The following is a 20,712-nucleotide window of genomic DNA, read 5'->3' as shown; positions in this document are numbered from 1 at the left end:
CTGTTCTACTTCTCATTTACTTCTCTGAGCCCATGTCACATACTAAATTACTGGTTTCATTGGTCGTAAGCTGTCATTTCTGTTAGGTGTATTTTACTGTGCAGTGTAATAGAAAACTTTTTCACTCAACAAGTTGTGTATCTCCTGCTTAAAAGTGTAAGCAGAGTACAAATTTGAATGCAGAAGATGGTGACTGCGCCCTGACTAGAGTAATCAATGCAAGAACATCCTTAAAGCTTTTCTTCTGTAACAAGGGCAAACTCAGCTAAAAAGTTTGTTTAAATCCTGCTTGGCATAACAAGAACCGTTCAACTTTATCTACTTGTGACTATCTTTGAATATACCTGACTCATCACCATAATGCCTTTCAACTCAGCCCTGCTCAACTCAACCACTCTTCCTGCCTTATACAGATATTGTAAATCTTTAAGGCTTCTGGTGAAGGCGGTAGGGTTTTTATACTTAGTATTATTTTATGGCACAGGAAGTTCATTGGTCATGAATATCACAGATCTACAAAATAAAATGGAAGGGTTTTTCTCTCTATACTCTAAAGCTCTTTGTAGTCTGATTATGTGGGTTGTGTCATATTTGTGTCACGAGCTGTTATTTCTAAGCAGCAATTATATCACAGCAGAGTCATTTTTTACAGTAACAAAAAGAACAGCAACAAAATGCAGTAACAACAACAACAAAAAGTCCTTCATCATCTTAATCTGAAATTAAGAAAATCAGGGAAATTTTATGTTGGCAATATGCTACATTCTAGTTTTTCTCTACGTATTTTATAAGTAAAAGCATGTCGTTATTCACAAATAGCTGTCCTGTCTTATCTCCTTTACAGAACAGTGCTATTTTATGTATTTTGTGAATTTATCTCATAGAGTAATAAATTATTCTTTCCAGTGACTACACTGATGTGACTAACTCTTTTTCCAATTTGTTACAACTTTAATGTTCTTACTGTATGTACCTTATCTACACTTACCGAGTTTTCTTAACGGCCTAACTTATCTTCAGTGTCTCACTTTGTCTTTCTTTTAAATTAATTTTTATGGGAGTATAGTTGCTTTACAATGTTGTGTTTCTAGTGTACAGCAAGATGAATCAGTTATACAGACACACATAGCCCCTCTTTTTTGGATTTTCTTCCCATTTAGGTCATCACAGTGCATTAAGTAGAGTTCCCTGTGGTATACAGTATGTTCTCATTAGTTATCTGTCTTATACTTAGTAACAATAGTGTATATATGTCAATCCCAATCAACCAGTTCCTCCCACCCCACCCCCTTTCCCCCTTGGTATCCATACATTTGTTCTCTATATCTGTGTCTCTATTTCTGCTTTGCAAATAAGATGATCTATACCATTTTTCCAGAGTGCACATATATGTGTTAATATACGCTACTTGTTTTTCTCTTTCTGACTTAACTTCCCTCTGTATGACAGTCTCTAGGTCCATCCACATCTCTACAAATGACCCAGTTTCATTCCTTTTTATGGCTGAGTAATAATCCATTGTATACGTGTACCACATCTTCTTTATCCATTCCTCTGTTGATGGACATTTAGGTTGCTTCCATGTCCTGGCTATTGTAAATAGTGCTGCCGTGAACATTGGGGTGCATGTATCTTTTCGAATTATGGTTTTCTCTGAGCATATGCCCAGTAGTGGGATTGTGGGTCATATGGTAATTCTATTTTTAGTTTTTTAAAGAACCTCCATACTGTTCTCCATAGTGGCTGTATCAATTTACATTTACATTCCCACCAACAGTGCAAGAGGGTGCCCTCTTCTCCACACCCTCTCCAGCATTTATTGTTTCTAGATTTTTTGATGATGGCCATTCTGACTGGTGTGAGGTGATACCTCATTGTAGTTTTGATTTGCATTTCTCTAATTATTAATGTTGTTGAGCATCCTTTCATGTATTTGTTGGCAATCTGTATATCTTCTTTGGAGAAATGTCTATTTAGGTCTTCTGCCCATTTTTGGATTGGGTTGTTTGTTTTATTGATATTGAGCTGCATGAGTTGCTTGTATATTTTGGAGATTAATCCTTTGTCAGTTGCCTCATTTGCAAATATTTTCTCCCATTCTGAGGGTTGTCTTTTAGTCTTTATGTTTTCCTTTGCTGTGCAAAAGCTTGGAAGCTTCATTAGGTCCCATTTGTGGGTCCAAAAGGATCTTGCTGTGATTTATGTCATAGAGTGTTCTGCCTATGTTTTCCTCTCAGAGTTTTATAGTGTCTGGCCTTACATTTAGGTCTTGAATCCATTTAGAATTTATTTTTGTGTATGGTATTAGGCAGTGTTCTAATTTCATTCTTTTACATGTAGCTGTACAGTTTTCCCAGCACCACTTAATGCAGAGGCTGTCTTTTCTCCATTGCATATTCTTGCCTCCTTTATGAAAGATACGGTGACCATATGTGCGTGGGTTTATCTATGGGCTTTCTATCCTGTTCCATTGATCTATATTTCTGTTTTTGTGCAAGTACTATACTGCCTTGATTACTGTAGCTTTGTAGTATAGTCTAAAGTCAGAGAGGCTCATTCCTCCAGCTCTGTGTTTCTTTCTTAAGATTGCTTTGGCTATTCAGGGTCTTTTGTGCTTCCATACAAATTGTGAATTTTTTTGTCCTAGTTCTGTGAAAAATGCCAGTGGTAGTTTGATAGGGATTGCATTGAATCTGTAGATTGCTTTGGGTAGTAGAGTCATTTTCACAATGTTGATTCTTCCAATCCAAGAACATGGTATATCTCTCCATCTCTTTGTATCATCTTTAATTTCTTTCATCAGTGTCTTATAGTTTTCTGCATACAGGTCTTTTGTCTCCTTAGGTAGGTTTATCCTAGGTATTTTATTATTTTTGTTGAAATGGTACATGGGAGTGTTTCCTTAATTTCTCTTTCAAATTTTTCATCATTAGTGTTTAGGAATGCCAGAGATTTCTGTGCATTAATTTTGTATCCTGCTACTTTACCAAATTCATTGATTAGCTCTAGTAGTTTTCTGGTAGCATCTTTAGGATTCTCTATGTATAGTATTATGTCATCTGCAAACAATGATAGCTTTACTTCTTTTCCTATTTGGATTCCTTTTATTTCTTTTTCTTCTCTGATTGCTGTGGCTAAAATTCCAAAACTATGTTGAATAATAGTGGTGAGAATGGACACCCTTGTCTGGTTCCTGATCTTAGAGGAAATGGTTTTGGTTTTTTTACCATTGAGAATGATGTTGGCTGTGGGTTTGTCATATATGTCCTTTATTATGTTGAGGTAAGTTCCCTCTATGCCTACCGTCTGGAGGGTTTTTATCATAAATGGGTATTGAATCTTGTTAAAAGATTTCTCTATATCAATTGAGATGATCATATGGTTTTCCTCCTTCAATTTGTTAATATGGTTTATCACATTGCTTGATTTGCATATATTGAAGAATCCTTGCATTCCTGGGATAAACCCCACTTGATCATGGTGCATGATCCTTTTAATGTGCTGTTGGATTCTGTTTGCTAGTATTTAGTTGTGGATTTTTGCATCTGTGTTCATCAGTGATATTGGCCTGTAGTTTTCTTTCTTTGTGACGTCTTTGTCTAGTTTTGGTATCAGGGTGATGGTGGCCTCATAGAATGAGTTTGGGAGTATTCTTCCCTCTGCTATATTTTGGAAGCATTTGAGAAGGATAGGTGTTAGCTCTTCTCTAAATGTTTGGTAGAATTTGCCTGTGAAGCCATCTGGTCCTGGGTTTTTGTTTGTTGGAAGATTTTTAATCACAGTTTCAATTTCAGTGCTTGTGATTGGTCTGTTTATATTTTCTATTTCCTCCTGGTTCAGTCTCGGAAGGTTGTGCTTTTCTTAGAATTTGTCCATTTTTTCCAGGTTGTCCATTTTATTGGCATATAGTTGCTTGTAGTAATCTCTAATGATCCTTGGTATTTCTGCAGTGTCCGTTGTTACTTCTCCTTTTGCATTTCTAATCCTATTGATTTAAGTCTTCTCCCTTTTTTTTTTTTTTTGATGAGTCTGGCTAATGGTTTATCAATTTTGTTTATCTTCTCAAAGAAACAGCTTTTAGTTTTATTGATCTTTGCTATCATTTCCTTCATTTCTTTTTCATTTATTTCTGATCTGATCTTTACGATTTATTTCCTTCTGCTAACTTTGGGGTTTTTTTTGTTCTTCTTTAATTGCTTTAGGTGTAAGGTTAGGTTTTTTCTTTGAGGTGTTATTTGTTTCTTGAGGTAGGATTGTATTGCTATAAACTTCCCTCTTAGAACTGCTTTTGCTACATCCCATAGGTTTTGGGTTGTTGTGTTTTCATTGTCATTTGTTTCTAGGTTTTTCTTATTTCCTCTTTGATTTCTTCAGTGATCTCTTGGTTATTGAGTTATGTGTTGTTTAGCCTCCATGTTTTTGTATTTTTTTTACAGATTTTTTTCCTGTAATTGATATCTAATCTCATAGCGTTGTGGTCAGAAAAGATACTTGATAGATTTCAAGTTTCTTAAATTTACCAAGGCTTGATTTGTGACCCAAGATATGATCTATCCTGGGGAACATTCCATGAGCACTTAAGAAGCAAGTGTATTCTGTTGTTTTTGGATGGAATGTCCTATAAATATCAATTAAGTCCATCTTGTTTAATATTTCATTTAAAGCTTGTGTTTCCTTATTTATTTTCATTTTGGGTGATCTGTCCATTGGGGAAAGTGGGGTGATAAAGTCCTCTACTATGATTGTGTTACTGTCATTTCCCCTTTTATGGCTGTTAGCATTTGCCTTATGTATTGAGGTGCTGCTATGTTGGATGCATAAATATTTACAATTGTTCTGTCTTCTTCTTGGATTGATCGCTTAATCATTATGTAGTGTCCTTCTTTGTCTCTTGTAATAATCTTTATCTTAAAGTCTATTTTGTCTGATATGAGGATTGCTACTCCAGCTTTCTTTTGATTTCCCTTTGCATGGAATATCTTTTTCCATCCCCTCACTTTCAGTCTGTATGTGTCCCTAGGTCTGAAGTGGGTCTCTTGTAGACAGTGTATATACAAGTCATGTTTTTGTATCCATTCAGCCAGTGTATGTCTTTTGGTGGGAGCATTTAATCCATTTATGTTTAAGGTAGTTATCATTATGTATGTGCCTATTACCATTTTCTTAATTGTTTTGGGTTTGTTATAGTAAGTCTTTTCCTTCTCTTGTGTTCCCTGCCTAGAGAAGTTCCCTTAGCATTTGTTGTAAAGCTGGATTGGTTGTGCTTAATTCTCTTAGTTTTTGGTTGTCTGTAAAGATTTTAATTTCTCCATCAAATCTGAATGAGATCCTTGCTGTGTAGAGTAATCTTGGTTGTAGGTTTTTCCCTTTCATCACTTCAATATGTCCTGCCACTTCCCTCTGGCTTACAGAGTTTCTGCTGAAAGATCAGCTGTTAACCTTATGGGGATTCCCTTGTATGTTATTTGTTGTTTTTCCCTTGCTGCTTTTAATATTTTTTCTTTGTATTTAATTTTTGATAGTTTGATTAATATGTGTCTTGTCGTGTTTCTCCTTGGATTTATCCTGTATGGGACTCTCTGCACTTCCTGGACTTGACTGACTATTTCCTTTTCCATATTAGGGAAGTTTTCAGCTATAATCTCTTCAAATATTTTTTCAGTCCCTTTCTTTCTCTCTTCTTCTTCTGGGACCCCTATAATTCGAATGTTGGTGCGTTTAATGTTGTCCCAGAGGTCTCTGAGACTGTCCTCAATTCTTTTCATCCTTTTTTCTTTATTCTGCTCTGTGGCAGTTATTTCCACTATTTTATCTTCCAGGTCACTCATCCATTCTTCTACCTCAGTTATTCGGCTATTGATTCCTTGTAGAGAATTTTTAATTTCAATTATCGTGTCGTTCATCATTGTTTGTTTGCCCTTTAGTTCTTCTAGGTCCTTGTTAAACGTTTCTTGTATTTTCTCCATTCTATTTCCAAGATTTTGTTTCATCTTTACTATCATTACTCTGAATTCTCTTTCAGGTATACTGCCTATTTCCTCTTCATTTGTTTGGTCTGGTAGATTTTTACCTTGCTCCTTCATCTCCTGTGTGTTTCTCTGTCTTCTCATTTTGCTTAACTTACTGTGTTTGGTGTCTCCTTTTTGCAGGATGAAGGTTCATAGTTCCCACTGTTTTTGCTGTCTCCCCCCAGTGGGTAAGGTTGTTTCAGTGGCTTGTGTAGGCTTCCTGGTAGAGGGGACTGGTGCCTGTGTTCTGTTGGATGAGACTGTATCTTGTCTTTCTGGTGGTAAGGCCTTCAGGTGGTCAGGCGTGTTCAGTGGTATATTTTGGAGTGTCTGTGACCTTATTATGATTTCAGGCAGCCTCTCTGCTAATGGGTGGGGTTGTGTTCCTGTCTTGCTAGTTGTTTGGCATAGCGTGTCCAGCACTGTAGCTTGCTGGTTGTTGAGTGGAGCTGGGTCTTAGCATTGAGATGGAGATCTCTGGGAGAGCTTTCGCCATTTGATATTACATCGAGCCGGGAGATCTCTGGTGGACCAATGTCCTGAACTCGGCTCTCCCACCTCAGAGGCACAGGCCTGACGCCCGGCCTGAGCACCAAGACCCTGTCTGCCACACAGCTCAAAAGAAAAGCGAGAAAAAAAGAAAGAAAGAAAGAAATTAAATTAAGTTATTAAAATAAAAAATTTTTTTAATTATTAAAAATTTAAAAATTAGAATAAAAAAAAGGACAAAAAAGGAAAGACGATAGCAACCAAACCAAAAAACAAAGCTACCAATGATAACAAGTGCTAAAAACTATACTAAAAAAAAAGACAGAACCCTAGGACAAATGGTAAAAGCAAAGCTATACAGACAAAATCACTCAAAGAAGCATACACATACACACTGACAAAAAGAGAAAAAGGAAAAATATATATATCTATATATATAAAAAGAAAAAAAGGAAGAGAGCAACCAAATCCGTAAACAAATCTACCAGTGATAATAAACTCTAAATACTAAACTAAGATAAATATCAAACCAGAAACAAATTAGATGCAGAAAGAAAACTCCAAGTCTAGAGTTGCTCCCAAAGTCCATTGCCTTAATTTGGGGATGATTCGTTGTCTGTTCAGGTATTCCACAGATGCAGGGTACATCAACTTGGTTGTGGAGATTTAATCTGCTGCTCCTGAGGCTGCTGGGAGAGATTTCCCTTTCTCTTCTTTGTTCTCACAGATCCTGGGGTTCAGCTTTGGATTTGGCCCCGCCTCTGCGTGTAGGTCGCCAGAGGGCGTCTGTTGTTCACTCAGACAGGACGGGGTTAAAGGAGCAGCTGATTAGGGGGCTGTGGCTAACTCAGGCCGGGGGTGGAGGGAGGGATATGGAACTTGGGGCGAGCCTGCGGTGGCAGAGGCTGGCGTGACGTTGCAACAGCCTGAGGTGCACCATGTGTTCCCCTGGGGAAGTTGTCCCTGGATCATGGGACTTGACAGTGGCAGGCTGCACAGGCTCCCCGGAGAGGAGGTGTGGATAGTGACCTGTGCTTGCACACAGGCTTCTTGTTGGCGGCTGCAGCAGCAACCTTAGCTTTTCATGCCCATCTCCAGTGTCCACGCTGATAGCCATGGCTCACGCCGTCTCTGGAGATCATTTAAGTGATGCTCTGAATCCCCTCTCCTCGCGCACCCCAAAACAATGGTCTCTTGCCTCTTAGGCAGTTCCATACTTTTTCCCGGACTCCCTCCCGGCTGGCTGTGGCGCACTAGCCCCCTTCAGGCTGTGTTTACGCAGCCAACCCAAGTCCTCTCCCTGGGATTTGACCTCCAGAGCCTGAGCCTCAGCTCCCAGCCCCCACCCGCCCTGGTGGGTGAGCTGACAAGCCTCTCAGGCTGGTGAATGCTGGTCGGCACCAATCCTCTGTGTGAGAATCTCTCCGCTTTGCCCTCTGCACCCCTATTGCTGCGCTCTCCTACGTGGCTTGGAAGCTTCACCCCCGCCACCCCCCATCTTCGCCAGTGAAGGGACTTCCTAGTGTGTGGAATCTTTTCCTCCTTCACAGCTCCCTCCCAGAGGTGCAGGTCCCATCCCTATTCTTTCGTCTCTGTTGTTTTCTTTTTTCTTTTGCCGTACCGAGGTACGTGGGTGTTTCTTGCCTTTTGGGAAGTCTGAGGTCTTCTGCCAGCGTTCAGTAGGTGTTCTGTAGGAGCTGTTCCACATGTAGATGTATTTCTGATGTATTTGTGGGGAGGAAGGTGATCTCCACGTCTTACTCCTCTGCCATCTTAACGGTCTCTCCCCTGTAATTGATTTCTAATCCCATAGCCTTGTGGTCGGAAAAGATGCTTGATACGATTTTAGTTTTCTTAAATTTACCGAGGCTTGGTTTGTGACCAAAGATGTGATCTATCCTGGAGAATGTTTCATGTGCACTTGAGAAGAAAGTGTATTCTGCTGCTTTCGGTTGGAATGTCCTGTAAATTTCAGTTAAGTCTATCTGGTCTAATGTGTCATTTAAGGCTTTTGCTTCCTTATTAATTTTCTGTCTGGATGATCTATCCATTGGTGTAAGTGGAGTGTTGAAGTCCCCCACTATTATTGTGGTACTGTCGATTTCCCCTTTTATGGCTCTTAGCATTTGCCTTATGTATTGAGGTGCTCCTATGTTGGGTACATAAATACTTACAATTGTTATATCTTCTTCTTGGATTGATCCCTTGATCATTATGTAGTGTCCTTCCTTGTCTCTTGTAATAGTCTTTATTTTAAAGTCTATTTTGTCTGATATGAGTATTGCTACTCCAGCTTTCTTTTGATTTCCATTTGCATGGAATATCTTTTTGCATCCCATCACTTTCAGTCTGTATGTATCCCTAGGTCTGAAGTGGGTCTGTTGTAGACAACATATGTACGGGTCTTGTTTTTGTATCCATTCAGCCAATCTGTGACTTTTGGTTGGAGCATTTAATCCGTTTACATTTAAGGTAATTATCAATATGTATGTTTCTATTACCATTTTCTTAATTGTTTTGGGTTTGTATTTGTAGGGTTTTTTCTGCTCTTGTGTTTCCTGCCTAGAGAAGTTCCTTTAGCATCTGTTGTAAAGCTGGTTTTGTGGTGCTGAATTCTCTTAGCTTTTGCTTGTCTGTAAAGCTTCTGATTTCTCCATCAAATCTGAATGAGATCCTTGCTGGGTATAGTAATTTTGGTTGTAGGTTTTTCCCTTTCATCACTTTAAATATGTCCTGCCACTCCCTTCTGGCCTGCAGAGTTTCTGCTGAAAAATCAGCTGATAAACTGATGGGGATTCTCTTGTAGTTATTTGTTGCCTTTCCCTTGCTGCTTTTAATATTTTTTTCTTTGTATTTAATTTTTGTTAGTTTGATTAATATATTTCTCAGCGTGTTTCTCCTTGGGTTTATCCTGTATGGGACTCCCTGCACCTCCTGGAGTTGATTGTCTATTTCCTTTCACATGTTCAGGAAGTTTTCTACTATAATCCCTTCAAATATTTTCTAAGGCCCTTTTCCTTTCTCTTCTTCTCTGGTACCCCTATAATTCGAATATTGTTGCCTTTAATGTTGTCCCAGAGGTCTCTGAGAGTGTCCTCCTTTCTTTTCATTCTTTATTCTGCTTTGTGGCAGTTATTTCCACCATTCTGTCTTCCAGGTCACTTTCCCGTCCTTCCACCTCAGTTATTCTGCTATTAATTCCTTCTAGTGTATTTTTAATTTCAATTATTGTGTTGTTCATCACTGATTGTTTGTTCTTTAGTTCTTCTAAGTCCTTGTTAAACATTTCTTGTATCTTCTCAATCCATGCCTCCATTCTAATTCTGAGATCTTGGATCATCTTTACTATCATTACTCTGAATTATTTTTCAAGTAGATTGCCTATTTCCTCTTCATTTATTTGGTCTTGGGGGATTTTACCTTGCTCTTTCGTCTGCAACATATTTCTCTGTCCTCTCATTTTGTCTAACCTACTGTGTTTATGGTCTCATTTCTGCAGGCTGCAGGCTCGTAGTTCCTTTTGCTTCTGTTGTCTGCCCGCTGGTGAGTGAGGTTGGTTCAGGGGCTTGTGTAGGCTTCCTGGTGGGAGGGACTGGTGCATCCGCTCTGGTGGGTGGAGCTGAATCTTTTTCCTCTGATGGGCAGGGCCACATCATGTGGTGTGTTTCCTGGGGTGTCTGTGAGCTAGTTCAACTTTAGGTAGCCTATCTGCTGATGGGTTGGGCTGTGCTCCTGTCTTGCTGGTTGTTTGGCATGAGGTATCCAGCACTGGAGCCTACAGGCAGTTGGGTGGAGCTGTGACTTGATGTTGATATGGATACCTCGGGAGAGCTCACACTGATTAATATTTCCTGGGCCCAGGAGTTCTCTGGTGGTCCAGCATCCTGGGCTCAGTGCTCCCACCCCAGAGGCCCAGGCCCAACCCCTGGCCAGGGAGCCAAGAGCCTGCAAGCTGCACAGTGCAGCCAGAGGGACAAAAAAAGAAAACAAAACAGACAAACAAAACCCAAGACAAATAGCAAAAGCAAAAACAAAGAGCAGCAACAACACAACACACACACACACAGAAAAAAAGAGAACAAACAAAAGAATTCAAAAATGAGGGGCTTCCCTGGTGGCACAGTGGTTAAGAATCCACCTGCTAATGCAGGGGACATGGGTTCGAGCCCTGGTTTGGGAAGATCCCATGTGCCGCGGAGCAACTAAGCCTGTGCGCCACAACTACTGAGCCCACATGCCACAACTACTGAAGACCATGTGCCTAGAGCCTGTGCTCTGCAACAAGAGAAGACACCTCAGTGAGAAGCCTGCGCACAGCAGCAAAGAGTAGCCCCCGCTTGCTGCAACTAGAGAAAGCCCGCGCGTGGCAACAAAGACCCAACGCAGCCAAAAATAAATAAATAAATAAATAAAAATAATTAGAAAATGAGAACAGTGAGGAGTAAAGTAACAAAAAATGAAAAATAAAAACCAAAGCAAACAATAAACCAGAAAGTGAAGAAAACATAAAATATACACATAAAAACAATAAAAAAGAATAAAACAAAGACCAAAAACAAGAAAAAAACACAAAACAACAAAAATAAAGTAAAAATAGAAAAATAAAAAATATATATATATTAAAAAAAGAAGGGCTTCCCTGGTGGCGCAGTGGTTGAGAGTCCGCCTGCCGATGCAGGGGATTTGGGTTCGTGCCCCGGTCCAGGAAGATCCCACATGCCGCGCAGTAGCTAGGCCCGTGAGCCATGGCCGCTGAGCCTGCGTGTCCGGAGCCTGTGCTCCGCAACGGGAGAGGCCACGACAGTGAGAGGCCCGCGTACTGCAAAAAAATAAAAAAAGAAAAAGAAAAAAGTTACAAAATAATAAAAGCAACAACACCAACAAGTGAACAAAATGAAACAAGCCCAAAAAAATAATAATCGTAATAAGAATATTTTCCTCGGGCCTGCTCTGTCAGTGTCCTTGCTCCCCCAGTGAACCAGAGCCAGTCCCCACTTCCCCTGGCGGCCTTCCAGTACTTCTGGGTTGGTCTCTGGACCTGCTGTGGACTCTGTGGGGCCAGCTCAGACCCTGACCTGACCTAACTCGCCCATGTTCTTGCCCCCAGAGGCCACTGCTGCGAAGGCCAGACCAGTCTCAGTTGTGGGAACACTCATTGTCCATTCAGGTATTCCACAGATGTGGGATTTACCAAGCCGATCTTGGGGATTTAATCCATGGCCTGTGCAGCTGCACAGAAAGATTTCCATTCCTCTTCCTCAGTCGCACCGCCCCTGGGGCTCAGCTTTGGTTTTGACCCCGCATCCACCTGTGCGCCATCCTTAGGCATCTGTTCCTTGCGCAGCTGAGAGGGAGCAAAAGCAGTGGCTGCTTGGGGCTGGGGTGGGGTACAGAGGGCACAGTTGGGGTGTGTGTGAGTTGCCTGCAGCAGCAGGGACCAGCAGGCCATTGCAACAGACTGTGGCATGCTCGCTGTGCCAGGAGTACCTCCCAGAGATGGTGGAGGCAGGAGCTGGCACGCGGGGGCAGGGGCAACCCCCCACCACTCACCACTCAACAATGACGCCTCACTTTCCAGGCAGATGACGCTTCCCCTAGGGGCATTTGGAGCCACGCATCCCCTGACACCCGTCCCCTCTGCTGTTCTGCGCAGCCAACAGAGCTCCTCTCCCTGATCTGCTCTCCCAACCCCACACTTTAGCATTCAGCGCCTGCCAGCATCAGTACACTTCCGTCCCAGGCAGGGGAGCCCAGGGCTGATTCCCAAGGAGGCTTTGGGATGGGTGGCGCTCAGGCCCCTTGAGCCCAGGTGGGCGTAGGAGACCCTGACCCGAGGGGCAGGCAAGCCCACTCAGATGGGAGCCCCTCCCAGTGCCTGTGGAGGCGGAAGAAGCCAGCAGGTGGGGAGACGGGTTGTAATGGCGTCCCCGCCCCTTGCGTGCCACTCAACAATGACGCCTTGCGTCTATGGCGTCCTGCACTTTTCCCGCAGACTTTCCTGGTTGTGTAGCTCCTTACTCCTGGCCCTTCAGGCTGTCTTTTCACAGCCAACAGCTGTCCCCTCCTGGGTCCGCACTCCAAATCCCACTTTCCAGCACCAAGCCCTGCCCTCCACAACTGGCAACTCAGGACTCAGGCTGGAATGTGCAGAGCTGCAATGTAGACCACTTGTGTAGTTCTTACCTTGTCCTGCCTTCTGCAGACTGTCTGCTGCATTCTCCTTTGATCCCCCAAAGGTCCTTTTCTGTCACAGCTAATTTCCCCACCGAGAGGGAGTTTTAATGAGTGCGGGGACCTCCTCTCACCTTCAGCTTCCCGCCAGGGGTGCTGATGCCTGTTTTGCTTCCTCTTTTCTTTTTATCTTCTTTCTTTCCTCCTACAGGTTATGAGGGGATTTTTCTTGTCCTTTTAGGTGTCCGAAGTCTTCCGCTAATGTTTAGCAGGTGCTCTATGAGAATTGTTCCATTTGTAGATGTATTCTTGATGTATATGTGAGGAGAGACGAATTCCGCGTCCTTCTATTCTGCCATCTTGAGTCCCCCCGCTCACCTTGCTTTATGTAGTTTTCTACTTGAAAATCCACCCAGAGAATTGACAGTTGAATCATTTCAGTGTATTTTGAGGTAGTTTCAGTGAACTAAATTGTTGTGGTGTGTGATGTTAACTCTTTCACTGTGAGGTGGGAGGCATCTTTCCTTACTGGACAGTTATCACAGTTCTCCTGGGTTTCTCACTTTACTTCCTAGACCCAGAGAGGGACTTCCCAGTAACTGGTCTCTGGATCTTGTCTCCTGCCTTTGCTTTTTGTCTCCTTGACTAATGTGGTTTTTGGGGACCTATACCTGCCCTTCTGGTGACAGTGCCTTTACACACTGATGCCTGGTCAATGCTCAGTTACTAGGCTACATGTAGAGTGGGAAAAACTATAAAATTGGCACCATCTAGCGGGCCTGGCCCTCTCTGCCTGGCTTGTACATTATTCTTAGATCTTCTCTGTTGATCTAATTACATTCAAAAAGTATTGTTTGGAGCCTCCGACAGAGAAATGAAACTCCTCACATAGTCCTGAACAAAGCTGTGTCCTCCATCTGGGGCATGAGCAGCTTTGGGAGAGATGCATTTGGAGAGATGAGGAAGCAGGGATCACCTTCCTGGTTAACGAGATAACTGATCAATAGGATGGTGTAAATCAAGACCAGATCTCCCTCTCATCCAGGTGTCTTTATGCACTTACCATCCTCAGAGTACTGTGCATAGCTCAGGCATTAGCACATTGTTTGGCACATAAGTACAAAATAAATGGTATCTGTAATGTCCGTTCAGAGACATTTCCGTATCTCCTGGGTCGGAGCTATGACATGAAACTGCAGCCGGCTTTATAAAGCAGCCAATGTATCTGAATGGAAAGACACTAAGTTCAGAGAGGAGGGAGATCACTGTAGTCCTGAGTGTATTGGCCAAGCTTTTCAAAGAGATGAAACTTGAACCAAGACCTACAAGGACGTTTATCATTAACTTTGCCTGCACTGTTTTCTGCTTCTTACCATTAGTGATCCTGGCAGTTGGTTTTGACATCTTAGGATAGAGGCTACTTAAGGAGAGCTTAATTTCACAAATCCTGATGCTTTGTGTATTTCAGCTTAAAATTTAACTTTCTCTTAATTCCAAAGATCCTAATAATAGAAAACCGTTAACTTCTCTTTGGGCAAGTGTAGCTGTCCTGCTCTCCTGACAGTTTCTCTTCTCCTCCATTTAGGTTATAAATACATGGGGCCTGGGACCATGTGTTTCTTATCCTTACTTTATAATTCCCTATGGATAAGACTGGCCTGATTCTTACATTGTAATCTAATCACTTACTAAGAGGTCTCGGGGTTTGTTGAAGGTGATGGATTAGCCTCTCAAGCGCCCCAGCCCAAACAGTGCTGGTTGTCTTGGGCATTCCCATCACCTGCCTTCCCTGATCCCTATTTCTGTTCCAACCAAATATGTTCCTGCTTTTTTCCCCTGATCACCCCATTTCTATAGCACATTAAATATACTTTTAAGGAGGTGTCAAGACTTCTTTTAAGAATATGGGGTTTTATTCGCAATAACACATATACATAAACCAGGAGATAGGCACAGTGGCAGATGAGATCCGACCAAGCACAGAGACAACGTTAATTGAGAGTATCCAAGTTAATTTAAAACCCATCAAGTTCATATACCCTTACTTTTTAACTTAGTAAATGTTTTAAGCTACTGTGTTTTATCTCAGTTAATATAATGAAGCTTTCCTCACTTTTTCCAATTCACTAAAAACATTTTTACTTACCTATTGCTTTTAGACAACTTATGAAGCATTTCTCTGTGGTTTTCTTTTGCAAATGGGCTGGTTTCACTATGTGGGCCTTAACTTATAAATTGTTGTCTCTTATTCTCTTTGTGATCCACCTTTCATTGTGTTTAGCAGGCGCTGGTTGCTTTGTAATATTGAAAAAACAGCATGTAGGTATACTTGGAAAGAATAGAGAGCAGTGAAATTTTGTATATTGCAAACTGTTTTTCATAGACTATCATCTTAAAACATAACCCAAGGCAAATGTGGAAGTCTTCTCACCATTAATGCTGCAGAGATTCATTTATTTAACATTAAACAGATATCTCTTGACTTCCCACTTTGTGCCAGGTATAGTTCCAAGTGCTGAAAATCTAGCAGTAAGCCAGACAGACAAGGACCTTGCTCTTTACAAGCATACATTCTAGCCAGGTTTGCAGTGGAGATGCAGGCATTAAACAAATAATCAAATACATAGCCTGTAGAGATGGCAGTGATTTCTTGATTCTTTTTCCCTCTACCATGGCTTCAAGGCCATTTCTACAACCTTATTTTCTATAGTGTTGAGTTGAATTTAGTCTCATAGTACTACTACCCCCATCTACATAAGGGCCTGTTCTAGTACAGGAGAGAAAGTACGGAGAGGCACCTGGTAGGGTCAAGTTTCTCATTGTTAAACTGAAACTAAATGTACTTCACTCTCAGGACTGTAGAGGTGAGGATTCATTCACTCATTCAGCAAGCATTTATTGAGCAGTGTATCACTCAGGGTTCTGTTATGTTCCATGCTATATAACATCTACATGCATGCCCTTAAGTACCTAGCTGGAAAGACAAAGACATAAAATAAATAATTACTGATAAATGTTACAGTAAAAACATATATCAAGTACAAGGAGGGGGCCACAAAAGCATTAATTAACTCTGCCTGGGGGAAGGTCTCACCATAAAGTGTCCTCTAAACTGTGACTTAAAGGTAACTGGAAATACAGCACACTTCATTTACTCAGGAAAGTTTACTGAGCCAAGCACAGTTGTGGGCCCTGTAGACACAGCGGTGAACTAGGCAAAATCCCTGCTCTCTTGGCAGCACAGAGACAAACAATAAACAGAGAGATAAATAATTATATATTAGGTGGCAGTACCTATTAATATAAAAAAAAGAGTAGGTTAATAAAGGGAACAGAGAGTGACAAGGGTTGCTGTTTTAGAAAGAGTGGTCAAGGAAAGCTTCTCTGTCGAAGTGACATTTGAGCAGAATCTTGAATGATATGAGAGAATGAGACCAACAAGCAGGGGAAGCTGTTTCTGATAGAAGTAGCAGCATGAAGAAAAGCATAATAGCCACGAAAATTGTGGCATCTTTATTACAAAGTGAAGTATTCCCACTGAGCATGGATGGAGTAAGCTGGGGGTGCAGAGAGCTTGGGGAAGTGTGGTAGACGAGGCTGGGAAAGGAAGGAAGAGGGGGCCAGATGGTGAAAAACACTGTGTTCCATACTCAGGATTTGGAATGCCCACCTTGTTGATTGGGGAAAGAGGGGCTAGATTTTGAAAAAATTTAAGAGAAAAATGACATGGTTAGATTTTTTTTTTCATTCGGTTGGGTTTGGTTAGGTTTGTTTTGGTTTGGTTTGGTTTGGGGAAAATTACCTCTAGCACAGGTATGAAAGATAAACTTGAAAGGAGACGCAGAAGAAACCAATTGTAAGGTTATTATGATAATGCAAGTGAGAAATTATTTGGCCTAAATTAAAACAGTAAGATGAGGCTAGAGAGGAGACCGTAGAGCTCAGCTGTTTTAGGAGACCCACAACGGAAGATTTGATGCCCTGCGGAGCATGGGAAAGGTCAGGAACAATTCCTGTGTTTCAGTTTGGGTGACTGAGTGGGTGATAATGCCATCAACCAGCTCAGGGAGCCCTAGAGGAGCAGCGGGCTTAGAAATGCATATAATGAATTTGATTTGGGGCAATGGGAAATACAGACTGGAAATTAAAAGAAAAGTCAAGGCTGAAATACAGATTTGACTGTTACCAGCGTTTCATGGAATTTAAAACAGAGGCGCAAGAAGAGTAGTCAGCATTGTCAGATACTGCAGAGAAGTTTAATAAGATGAAGACTTTTAAAAGGCTGCCAGATTTGACAGTTGGAAGGTCACCAATGACTTCATCAAGAGCAATTTCAGTAGATGTGGGTAGAGTAGAGCCTCATCATGGTTGAGTTGGAGAGTGAAAGGGCAAGAGGCTGGGATTATCCAGCCAGGATCGCTGTCCTCTCTTCTTTCCTAAAGCTCCTCCTTGGAAGCTTTGAACCTGAGGTCTGATCTTCTCTTCCCCTTCCCTCCTTAGCTTTCTCCACCCAGGGCCTAGGACTGGTTACCCGAGCTGGGGACATGATGGAGGGACAAATATTCTAAGATCCTTGGGTCTCTGATGGGAGAGATGTCAGGGATAGAGGAGCCTGATGTTGGTGAGTAAGGTATTGCAAGGAGTGTCCTCCGTAGGGAACAGCAGGTAGGGCCAGTCCAGAGACCTGTCTCCAGAGGGGAGAAAGATGAAACACATAGGCCTCTGTTGTATGTGCAAACTCTGGACCAGGAAGCTGAGGTAGGATGGGGAGCAAAGGACTTGAAGGACTGGTGGGGCAAACATGGAATTAGTCAGGAAACTTGGCCCCAGTGAGAGTGGAATCTGACGGAGTGCGGGGGTGAGGGACAGAATCTGACAGTAAACTGATGTTAACTAGAAATTCAGGCAGGGATGCTTAGGTTTCCTAGGGCACAGGGACTGAAGATGTGCAGTGGAAAGACGTTGGCAGTACTTGTGACCATGAAGATAGCAGTGAGGGGACAGTTAATGAATTAAGGGGTAGCATAAAGAAAAAAAACCTGGCATAGAGATATTTAACAAATATTTGTGAAGCCTGAAGCGGTCATTCACATTACGCGGAGGAAAGAGATTAGATACCAGAGTTCAGAAGAGCTGAAAGGAAACACCTAGGTTCTCTTCAGGGAGAGGATGGACTCAGTGACTAAGGGATCCCAGACAGCTTGGAGCTGCAAAGCCCAAGAGAGAGACTTGCACTTCCGAAGGAGTTGGAAGCAAAGTTCAGGGTAGGGGAGCCCCTCCCTTAACCCTGGGGACCTGGCAGTTATCAGTAGGATCTACCAGATTTCCCCCGCCAGCTCCCATACACACCCTCGGCCGCAGTTTCTCCCGCCTGCACCGCCACCTCAGCCCACTGGGGGGCGGGGCTCGAGGGCGAGGCTGGTGGCTGTTCTGAAGCCTCGAGAGCCGTCCGTTCCTACCAGACTCCCTGCTCTGAGCGGTCTTACCCCATGGCCGGACACAGCCCCTCAAACTTCCCCGTGCCGGGCGCTGGTGGGGACAGGCCCGCAGGGCCAGTGCCGGTGCGGGTTGACACTCCAATCGAGTTGAGCGCCCAGGCGGCCCCCGGCAGGCTGATGGTCCGGCCAGAGGTCAGGCCGGGGATGTGCCCAGACCCTGAGGTGTGGGCACTGTCCCCAGGTCCCCCGCCGTGCGAATTCCAGGACGGGATGATGCCTTGCCGGCCCCGGGTCGGAGCTGGCGAGGCGAGCGCTTGGTTCCCAAGACCCTCTGAGGTCGCCTTCCCCGGGCCCTGCATCATCCTGCAGTGCATCCCGACGCTGGCGCTGCCAGAAGACGTCTCTGCCGTACAGAAGGAGATGGAGCAGTTGGCCAAGGAGCTGAGGCAGGAGAGGATGACCCTGGGGTACTCTCAGGCCGACGTGGGGTTGCTCATGGGGGCTCGTTTTGGAAGGGCGCTGATCCAGACGACCATCTGCCGCTTCGAGGCCCAGCAGTTGAGCCTCACCAACATGTGGAAGCTGCGACTGCTGCTGAAGATGTGGCTGGAGCAAGTGGACGTGGAGAACCTTCTGGGCTTATGCAAAATGGAGACGATCCTGCAGCAGGCTGGGAAGCGCAGACGGGCATACAGGGAGAGACACATCGGAAACAGCCTGGAGAAGCTCTTCCTGCAGTGCCAGAAGCCCACACCCCAGCAGATCAGCTGCATCGCTGGGCAGCTCCAGCTGCAGAAGGACTTCGTCCAAGTTTGGTTCCATAACTGGAGCAAGATGGGCAGTCGGCCAAGCAATGATTTCTCCCCACTGGCGGAGGTGGGGACTGTCTGACCTCCTCTCCCAAGAGGACCAGTGTGCTTTCCCCTGACATCGGGACTCCATTTCTGTGTCCCCCATTATGGGGGACCCTACTTTACACCGTTGTACCCCTGCCTCTTTCACTGCTGGAGGAACCCTCCTCTCTGCCCTGGCCACCACCCTGAGCCTCCCCAGGCTTTCCAGCTGAGGGGCCTGCCTTTCTGGGGAGGGCCAATCCGGGGAAACGGGCCCCTGGGGTTCACTTAAAGGCTTTTAGCATTAAGTCCTCCATTAGTTGTCTAAAGAAGTTAAGAATACGTAAGGGAGAGGGATGGGAGCTGTTTAGGAAAATTTGGGGAGGGAGGTTGAAGTTTACGGCTGTGTCGTTTTTCCCTTTGTTTTTCCTTAGCATTGGCTTTAAGGTACATTCCAAAACATAGATGGTTTTAGATATTTTGTTTCTCTCTGTTTATTAATTGAAAAGTAATTGTGTCTCTTATTCCACGTGGTTATCAGTAAACAGGGATATTCTTATGAACACAATACTGAGTGAAAAACTCAGGTCACAGAAGACTATGTCAGTGTATTATTTCTATCAAAACCAAGCAGAACTTTGTGTGAACACAGAGTCCAAGATAATCGTTGCCTCCAGGGGAAGGTTTGACGATGGGACAGGAAAATAGTACATAGAGCCTACCCAGAGCCCTTGTTGAAACACAAGAGTTTGCCGGTTCTCCCCCTTTTCTTGAAAGATGTGTTTTTTTCTAATTCACTTTTCAGCTCTGTTTGGTTTATTCCCTGGGAATTTCCCTTACTTTCTTTTGAGCTCAGAAATGCTTTGTAGAGGATATTTGTGATAGTTGATCCAACTATCCAACTCCCTGGTGGCTTTTGCAGTGGTGCATCTTAAATCACTTTTCCAATCTCTTCCATGAAATTGGTCTTTTCCAGTTTTCTACTTCTACATTGGTCAATATGGGTCATCGTATACTAAACAGAAGTCATTAATCCCTCTGTGTTTTCACACCTGTTGCCGTACACCTCCATGTAATATTTATGGCTTTATAATTCTGTCACCATATATTATACCTGAGTTTATGTATTCTTTTTGCTTACTAATCTTGTCCATTTTTTTCTCTACTTTTTTCCTTAATCAGCCTTACAAAGAATTTATCTACAGGTATTTTCAAATAACAAGTTTTTTATTTTTAATCCTATTTACTGTTTTTATTTCCTAATTATTTAATTTTAGGTTTATTTTTATTAATTGCTTTTTTCTAGTTTCTTCCAATATGTATTTCTTCCTCTTGTCAATGTCTGAAAATAGAGCACTGTCAAGACACGTAGGTTAGTGAAAATGGAGCCAAACTTCAAAAACCCAAGAGTATGTTGTCAGTGGTTAGCAGTGTCATATGTCAGAGATCAAATAACATAAATCAATTAAGCTATATCATTTCATTAACAAAGATGTTACGGGTACATGTCTTAGAACAATTTCAGGGGAGGAGTTAGTAGAGGCAGGTTCCAAACAACAGTCCAAAGTCTTCATATTTGCCAGATTTTCCCCTACCTCAGTTAAAAATATAAATTCCAACCACTCAATGAGATCTTTGCCATCATTCTGAAAATTTCTGTATCAAATGTTTCCTTTATCTTGTATTTCCTTTTGACAAGGCAGGTATTCTTAACCTGAAGATGCCAAACCTCTTTGAGGTATAAGCAGAATAGCGTTTTTGTACATATGTGCA

General features: G+C 42.7%; 2 protein-coding genes across 6 annotated transcripts in view; both read left to right on the top strand.

Moving 5' to 3' along the window:
* FAM172A (family with sequence similarity 172 member A) overlaps window positions 1–20,712 on the top strand; it is a 426,299-nt gene that overhangs the window by 297,308 nt on the left and 108,279 nt on the right. The window lies entirely within an intron of this gene.
* On the top strand, window positions 15,572–19,336 carry POU5F2 (POU domain class 5, transcription factor 2). Its single transcript, XM_029218734.1, has one exon. It carries the CDS (start codon window positions 18,158–18,160, stop codon window positions 18,995–18,997), a length of 840 nt encoding a protein of 279 aa, XP_029074567.1. The 5' UTR covers window positions 15,572–18,157; the 3' UTR covers window positions 18,998–19,336.

This window comes from Monodon monoceros, unplaced genomic scaffold (assembly GCF_005190385.1).
Source record: "Monodon monoceros isolate NGI ecotype Baffin Bay Population unplaced genomic scaffold, NGI_Narwhal_1 Super_Scaffold_12, whole genome shotgun sequence".
In the NCBI taxonomy this organism is placed as follows: domain Eukaryota; kingdom Metazoa; phylum Chordata; class Mammalia; order Artiodactyla; family Monodontidae; genus Monodon; species Monodon monoceros.
Note: the sequence above shows the minus strand (reverse complement) of the source record. Positions and strands in the feature narration are given on the sequence as shown.